Genomic DNA, 8,387 nt, shown 5'->3' on the forward strand with positions numbered 1-8,387 from the left:
CCTTGCTGCAGGGTATCAGTGTGTTTGGATTATGTGGAACTCGACTTGAATGACGCCGGCAATTCTTCCACACGCAAGTTGACTACCTACTGTGTAAGTGACATTGATGATAGTACGCCAGGCATCAACGGCAGTGCTCGTTGGGGATGATGACCTTGTCTTGCAAGAGAGCCGCCAGACCCGTCACGGTCCACGTGGCCCCGCACTGCTTGCGGAGGAACTCCTGGACAAGCGGCCACATGCACGCGCGGTCCTTTCCCCGGGTGATGGCCGTCAGCAAAGGCAAAAAGGTGCTCAGGTAAAACTGCCGCAGTTTGTCCTTGGCCAGTACTTCGGCACACATGGTGATGGCAGTCCTGTATTGCTTGCCATCGTCGCTGTCGCCATGAGCGCTGCTACGGTGCCTCGCAGGCTCGGTAATCTCCATCAGCTTCATGTAGCGCTGCTCGACCACGTCTTTCACCTCCTGATACCACACGGCTCGCGCCCGCCCCGAGTTCTCGATCGGAAAAAAAGGTCGGGCGTTCGGGTCCAAACGGAGCATCTCGAATACCGTGATTGGGTCGCTCGGGTATTCCACCAGTAGTTGTAAATAGCCGTGGGCGTTGCAAGTGGTCTGTAACTCCTTGGTCGTTTCGTTGTATTGCTCGTAAGGGATCTCGGGCTTCCCGTTGTTGAGGAGCCAACTACCGATGTGGATTGCATAAAGCCCCATTGCTACGGCCATGAGTCCCCCGGCTCCGGGAAGTCGCCTTTGGATGAGCGTTAGCGGTGAAATGACGAAAACATAAGGGCGCTCGAATCAAAAAGAAATTAGACTCACAGAGCAAACATGACGCGATCCGGGGACGCACTGGGAGCCTCTTGTGGATGCAACCACGTTGCAATGGCTTGACGATGACTCGGTGGTATTTTAGAGTGGGTGCCTAGGATTGTTTGTAGCTTGGAGGAGTTGGCTGGAAGAGAGATATCTTTACAAGGCTGGCTTTTGTGATCGCAACACCAAGAAAGGGGGGTAGCACAAAATGAACGATGACGCAGGAGCTGTGGGCAAAGATAGATGCGTACCGTTTGGAAACTATCCACTTGTACGATGGCAGAGACTGCTCCCAATCAACCCCTAGACTTCCCCCATCGTCTCCTGATGGTCTTTGCCCCTGAGCTTTTTGTTGAGGCCCACAGTCTGGAATATGCCGGAAGTGGTAATAGTGACGGCCACGATACGAACTCTTTGTCTTGGTGCTTTGGGTGGCTTTTTGGCAGTATCCACGTTTGCCTCAGTAACTGAATTCTTCGGCCTCCCTCTGAGGTGTTCTGGCTTCTTGCCGCGATAAATCCCCCTCCCTGCCAACAGCCCGCCCATCCTGCCCTCGCTGCCAACACGCGAGACTGATCCCAAGCTTTCGGTCCAATTTGCCAAACCCTCGGCCATCACCCTCACACCCCGCCTCCCTGTCCCCGCCCCATCCCCTTGCCGTCACTACAATATCAAAAGCAACAGACATGGACGAGGACCGGGAGCAAGAAGCAGATCCTGATACTGCGTTGGCCGACATTCTCCAAGGGCGCCGCATCTTTTGGGGCGGCCTCCGGGAGCTTTGGGTCTTCGTTTGCTCCATGCCCCCCTCGACCGCCGTCACCTTCCTCACCTGCCTTCTGGTTATTTGTCTAGGCATTGGCTGGTTCCTTACCGTCTTGTGGGACGTTCTGATGGATGTCACAGGGAGCGGGAACTGAATTTGGAGTCAGCCGTCGAAGGGTTTTGACGCCTTCGCCACACCGACGCGGGTTGCGTCCGGACCGCCTACGGGGGTGGCGGCCTGCGGCGCGTTTCTCTCTACACACCTGGCCTCGTTGGTGGCTGCTTCGGCATCCGCGCCTTGCGTCGCCTCACTCGCCACGTAGGCTTTTGGAGACCTAGGGCCAAAGGGCCTGAGGGATGTGGATATTTTCCGGGTAGACTGGCCGGCCGTTGCACGGAGTGCCAGCAAGGTCAACGCAACCATCATCGGCGACTTCGACAGGGAGTTGCGGCGCGAAAACCGGAGCCTTGCCCGTGTCAGCCAACTTACCAACGTGATTGTCGATAGGCTTCATGAGGTGTCTGACAAGAATCACGAGAAGGTGCATCAACCCGATCACTCACAACGCTTCACAGCTGTCTTCACAGCCATCTGGAGGACAGGAGGAGGTCCCAGCATCGAATCTCACCTGGCGGAGCACCGCGAGACCTGCCAGCGCATGGTTGGGTTGTTTTGGCGCCATAAAGCAGAATCAGGTTACGCACGACCACTTCCGCGCACAGGTCAACAGATTTGTCCAACTCCAGTCGCAGTTCCTTGATATGACCGTGCCAAAGTCCGGACAGTATAACCAGGAGGCGGACCGTTACCGCGGCCCAGATGCGTTTCTCGAGAAGGCCATCAAGAGGTTTAACGGGTTGCCGGACCGCAAGTCTGGCGACAGGGCGGAGCTGGCTTCGTTTGTCCGAGACCTCCACGCAGCACAGGGGGCGGCTAGCATGCTCACCCTGGCGTTTTCGAATACCATCAATAAGCTCCTCGAGCTGTCTTACAGAGCGGAGAAGGAGAGAGTCTGGATGCGAGATATGGAGCAGCGACTGAGCGTCCTGTCATCGGATATTGCGAATAGCCCCGATGCCGTGACCGATCTCCTGGTTGGTGCGAGAGGGATTTTGACTTGGGTCGAAGATTGGAGGCGCGCACGAGAGAAGCTGTATCCTCAGTCTCAATTAGATACGGAGGAATTGATGTGCGGCAGCATGGGTTTGATTCGCGAGTGGTTGTGCTATGTATGTACATGTACTTACTGGGCTCTGGTCTTCCTTTTACCTACTCGGGTAGTTCGTCGTTGTCTAGTGCACGAGAGTTTCTCTCTTGGGTTGCGGCGGCGTTCCGAAAACGGGCAACTGGGCTTTGGCTGTTTTGTTCTGTTTGGCGTCGCTAAATTACTACATTCTCGGCGACGGATGACAGGAGTATTCAGTTTTCACCCCCCCTTTCCCCTGATAGGTCGAGTCGTGACCACCCCCTTTGTCTCTCTCTTGTGCAGGAGTCGGTCGCCTGCCTTTCGTTTCCCTTTTCTACACGCGTTAACAGAATGAATATCACACCTAACTTGTGCTGCCGGCTCTTCTTGTGGTCGTATCAAACCGATATCTAGGCGGCTGTGCTCCAGAATTTGCACGCATTCCCGTCCCGCCTTGTTGGTTGCCAACCACGGCAGTGGCCATGCTTTCCTCCGAATCGGACCCGCCGCGCCGCGGGGCCAGACTTTTTGAACCTGGGCCCCATAAGAATGATGGCATCGACCACGAAGATGGAAGGGCCAATACTCCAGTGAATCCTACACAGGACGAGGGTGGCCGCGGCCGGCACCTTGCAAGCATCGAGACGGCATCGACCCAACCGCATGAACCCGGCCATACCCGTCACTCACACAGCGCTCGCCACGCTACATTTAGGGAAATATTACGATTTGGCGGGGGCCAAGAGGAAGGCAGAGCGGTAGAGTCATGGAGACACCCGATGGCGTTTCACTATCTCGCCCTCGCTAGTGTGGCCATCGGCATCTGCGCCTTGTTCTTCCTGGGGTTCCATTACGAGGGCAGTGTCAACGAAGAAAGCTGGGCCGGGGATTCGCGCGTCAACATTCCCATATCGAACTTACATCCGGAGGACCTCGAGATGGTCGCTGTCCCGTTCCCGATGGCTGACGTCGTGACCATGGCCGAAGTGTACACCAATGCGTGTTCCGCCTCCCCCGTCGCACCTCCAACATTACCCTCCGACTCGACGCGCCCGGCCTGGCTCGGGTGAATGTAGCGTCCTTTCTCCCCCGGGTACGCGTGGTAGTAGGATATGATAGGGACTACCGCAAGGGGCCGCAAACAAAAACGGGGCTCGTCAAGGCTGAGCACGAGCCATTTGTGGTTGATATGACCAACGCTACACTCACATTGGACTTACTCGAAAAGCTCTGGCCTGTGCTCATCCGTGTTACCACCGACCTACTGGACCTGGGCTTGGGGCGCAACCACAGCGACTACCGCACATTCAGAAACGACCTGAAGTCCCTTACCGATCCCGAAAAGCCGGTGCTTATCTCACGCAAACCGGGGCCAAGCCTGGTACTGATCACTCTGGCGAGTGCGAGAGACCTCTGGAAAGAGTTGTATTCCATGGCGGAGGGGTGGCCACGCACCGCTCACAGGTGGCTCCACTTCCTCCGAGTGTACATGGACCGCACGGAAAGGCATTGGCCAAAGCAGGAGCCGGGCAAGGGGATGCTTGGTGGCAACAACCCCTCAGCTCTAACACTCGGGTGCTTCCGGCCTCCCTCGCCCGCACAACTCCTCCGTCACGCCAGACGCCAGCACCCAGCCCACCAAACCCTCCCCGGACTCGTGGCTAGCTTACGCCTGTCCCGGAACGCGACGGTACAGGCATACCAGACTAAGGCCTTCTTCACCCGGATAGAGCCTCATCAGGGGGGCAAATCTGACCCTACCGGCCTGGAAGCCGACATCAATCTTCTCTGTTTCTCCCACCAGATGCTGAAAGTAGTCGCCTCAGCCCGCTGCCCCTCCCACCCCTCCGAGGAGTCGGTCCTCAAGAACCGCCTCCCTTACTGGGCCCTCTTCGGCAGGAACACGGGCTGCGGCAGCGGCAGCTGCTTGCACAGCCTGCATGACGCGCTCTGCGACGCCGAGCTGTTCCTGACGGCCTTCGCGGCCAAGGCGCGAGAGGTGCGGACGCGCGTGCACGACGCCGTCGCCGAACGGGGCGGCTTCTCCCTGGTCGAGCGCGCCGCCGCCGCCTACGGCCGGGACGACATCGTCCGCCGCGCGCGCACCCTCGACACCCTCGACGCCCTGCTCGCCTCCCTGGCGGGCATGGCCGTGCGGATGCTGCGGGTCTGTGCGCTGCAGAATGACTTGCGCGAGCGGGCCCGCGTGCTGCACGAGGATCGGTCGGCGTGGTGGGATCTGAGGTGGGATGATTCTCTAAACTAAGAATGCAAAAGAAGATACACCATGTTTCTTTACTGCATTTTTAACTACTTTACTAGCATAAAAAGAGAGGGAGGTGGTGGTGGTGAGCGTGGTGACGTTTCCTGGGCTGGAGGAGACTCGAGATGTTGCGAGAGACCCATGCGCGCATGACGGTTGAGTACCAGGCCATGCGGCCCCGTACGGAAGAGGCTGCTGAGCAGCTCAGGGCGAAGCTGTCTGAGGGTTGGCTACAGAGGTTGGGGTTGGACGACTTACCGCCGGAGGGAAACAGTCGGAGTAAGATTCGATGAAGAGAGAGCTGCTGGAGTCGTGGAACGAGAGGCAAGTCGTCGTCAGTCGCGTCACGTCAGCAGCCAAGTCTCGCCTCCTGAACAACCCACCCCTGAGCCCTGTGAAGTGAGGCTGTGTCACTGTGACCCTGTCTGACGCCTAAATTTATTTAGCGTCACACAAACCCCCGGCCCCTCCACGTTTCGAGGTTCCCTAGATGCAACAGTTTCTTCAGGGGTTCTCCAACTTTTAGTCTCAAAGTTTCAATCTCCACCCCAACCTCCAACCTCCACCATCTCCAGTCACATGCAGTTAAAAGGATGACCTTGTCAACGCTGGTCGTTGCCATCTCGCGGCGGGCTCGGCGCCTAGCCCGCCGCTATCGTCTCCTTCTCAGGGCCACCGCGCTGGTGCTCATCTTATGCTTTCTAGAAGCTCTGCTGCACATTTCCATGCACAGCATCCCCACCCCAGCCGAGGACCTAGACGCCCCTCTTCGCCAGACAATGTCAGGACCCGCGCATCGCCGCCGCCGCAACCCCGCGAGAGTGCCGCCCTCGTCATGCTCGCCCGCTCCTCCGAGCTAGAGGAAGCCCGCGAGACCATCCGCAACATCGAGACCCAGTTCAACCAGTGGTTCAACTACCCGGTCGTCTTCCTGAACAACGAGCCCTGGGACCCGGAATTCATCCGCCAGCTCAACGCCTCGGTCAGCGGCAAGGCCATCTTCGAAACCATCCCCGCCGCGGACTGGTCTTTCCCAGACAACATCGACCCCACCGCCGCCCGCCAGTCCATGGCCCGCCAAGCCGCCGCGGGGGTCTGGAACGGCGGCAAGGAGTCCTACCACCACATGTGCCGCTTCTACTCCGGCGCCTTCTACACCCAACCCGCCCTGGCCCCCTTCAAATGGTACTGGCGCCTCGAGCCCGGCGTGCGCTACACCTGCGCCATAACCTACGACCCGTTCGCCGCCATGGCGCGCCACAACAAACTCTACGGCTTCACCATCGCGCTGTGGGAAGAGCCCAACACCTGCCCCACCCTCTTTCGCGACGTCGACGCCTTCCGCCGGGAGCACCAGCTGCCCAAATCCCCGACCTGGAACGCCATGCTACACCTCCCGCTCCCCTGGTACCTCCAGCCCTACCCGCTCCGCAAGCTGGCGGGGCTCCTCGGCACCGCGCACACCACCACGCGCGGCGACCGCTGGAACCTCTGCCACTACTGGAGCAACTTCGAGATCGCCTCGCTCGACTTCTTCCGCGGCGATGCCTACCAAGCCCTCTTCCGCCACCTGGACGCCCGCGGCGGCTTCTACCACGAGCGCTGGGGCGACGCCCCCGTGCACTCGCTGGCCGCGCATTTGTTGTTGGAGCCGGGGCAGCTGCATCATTTTTCCGATCTGGGGTATCATCATGAACCCTTCTTTCAGTGTCCTGGGAATGCGCCGGGTGAGGGCCAGCTGCCGGGGAATGAGGCGTTGGCGGAGGGGGGGAGGGAGCAGACGTGGTCCGAGGAGAGGGAGGGGGATGTGGGCTGTCGGTGTCGGTGTCCGGATCGGAGGAGGAGGAATAATAGGGCGATTTGCTTGGAGAGGATGGGGAGGCCGGCTGCGAGGGAGAGGGTGGGTTGGTGGGATCGTTGGAAGGGGAGGTATCCGTATGCGATTGGGGTACCGTAAGGGAGCGGGGGAATTAGGATGTGAATATACAGGGTCACAGTACGGGCAGAGGACGGAGAGGGCAGAGGAATGCGTGAGGGATGATGTATGATTATATGAGGTCAGCTTCTAAACGGCGGTATAGAGCGTGTTGTTTAGGATAAAATGAATCAGGATACCTTATCCTTTCTAAAATTGCTGGCGTCGCTTCGTTCGTCAGTCGCGCGGCCCTTCGCTACGCTACGGGGCGCTTCCTTCCTCTCTCCCGCTCCTGGCAATTTTCCCGTCCCTCTCCGGAGGACAATCCGGGTTAGGGTTGAATACGGGAGAGACGAAGCTGAACTTATCGTAGGTCGGTTTTGCCGAGTAATTTCCTGCAATCGGCAGCGATTTCACAAGTGCAAAATGATAAGTAAGTGGATCCTCTAAGCGACCCGACCCCTAACCCTAACCCGGCTTTTCCCCCCTTTCCCCCCTTTCCCCCTTCTTTTTCCCCGGCCCCACTTTTCCCCTCTGGTCCAGGCCGGGCGAACGAAAGCCGAGAAGGCAATTGAAGGGCGAATACAGGGGACGAAGACGAATACAGAGGCTGCATAGTTATACACCAAGTCGATTCAATTTTTGTTTCCGGTACGGCTACGGCTATATATGTATGTAGTGGATGAGTGAGAAGAAAAGGGGGGGGGGAAAAGGAAAACAGAAGACAGCTCCGAAGGCGTCAGAAAGCGCCTCTGGCTCTCTGCCCCGTTTATTAGGACGCCCCGGCCTTCCCGGCCTTCCCGGCCTTCCTTCGGCGGCGCTGCTTCAGCATGACGTCTACAAGCTGGTTAAGACTGCGGCCCGCCCGCAGCCGCTCTAACTCCGCGACAGCCTCGTCCTCGTTTTGGCCGCGCGCCACGAGCGTGAAAATCTTGTCCCAAATAACCTTCCGACGACAGAATTGGACCCGAATCTTGCTGCCCGGGCGCCACCGGCTCCCCCACCGTTCCTCTAGCTCCTGTACAGCCGGCCGGCCGGCCACTCCCTCTTTCTAGTCCCTCCACACATCATTTACCGTATAGGCCTTCGTCAAAGCCGTAAAAATAGGCGGGCTCGGCTCGGGTCGGACAGCTAGGGCCGGGGGGACCGGGTGGACCGGGGGCACCGGGGCACCCAACGCATCCGAGACAGCCGGCCCACCCGGGTGCCCTTCTAGCGGCGATAGCGGTCCAAGGTATCCCGTAACAGTGATGGGGAGCCGGCCTTGGGACGAGGGCGTCTAGGCTCTCTTGGAAGCTGTTGAGCCCGGCTATCAAGACGCTTGAACTGGTCATCTAGCCGGTCATTCTAGCCGGCGTTTCTAGACCGCCGATCAGCCCGGTCGCTGTTATGCAAGACTGCGTCGCGGGGAGCTCTCGAAGCGCACTGATCTCGGGCAAA

General features: G+C 58.8%; 3 protein-coding genes across 3 annotated transcripts in view; 1 reads left to right on the forward strand and 2 right to left on the reverse strand.

Annotated features, from left to right (window-relative positions):
• Window positions 1-124: 124 nt before the first annotated feature.
• Window positions 125-834, reverse strand: CHGG_10519 (uncharacterized protein; the record flags this gene model as incomplete). The annotated part of the gene is made up of 2 exons (XM_001228445.1): window positions 125-752; window positions 824-834. 2 exons carry the CDS (start codon window positions 832-834, stop codon window positions 125-127), a joined length of 639 nt encoding a protein of 212 aa, XP_001228446.1.
• Window positions 835-1,503: 669 nt separating this feature from the next.
• CHGG_10520 (uncharacterized protein) lies at window positions 1,504-6,989 on the forward strand (the record flags this gene model as incomplete). The annotated part of the gene is made up of 6 exons (XM_001228446.1): window positions 1,504-1,659; window positions 1,906-2,100; window positions 2,171-2,812; window positions 3,318-3,757; window positions 3,889-4,936; window positions 5,766-6,989. 6 exons carry the CDS (start codon window positions 1,504-1,506, stop codon window positions 6,987-6,989), a joined length of 3,705 nt encoding a protein of 1,234 aa, XP_001228447.1.
• A 1,009-nt stretch (window positions 6,990-7,998) lies between these two features.
• Window positions 7,999-8,387, reverse strand: part of CHGG_10521 (uncharacterized protein) — a gene marked incomplete at both ends in the record, with an annotated part of 2,693 nt that continues 2,304 nt past the window's right edge. Inside the window, one exon of the mRNA XM_001228447.1 lies at window positions 7,999-8,226. Coding sequence (XP_001228448.1) covers window positions 7,999-8,226 — 228 coding nt within the window. The remainder of the gene's footprint in view (window positions 8,227-8,387) is intronic.

The sequence above is a fragment of the Chaetomium globosum genome, genomic scaffold, assembly GCF_000143365.1.
Source record: "Chaetomium globosum CBS 148.51 scaffold_7 genomic scaffold, whole genome shotgun sequence".
Taxonomy (NCBI): Eukaryota; Fungi; Ascomycota; class Sordariomycetes; order Sordariales; family Chaetomiaceae; genus Chaetomium; species Chaetomium globosum.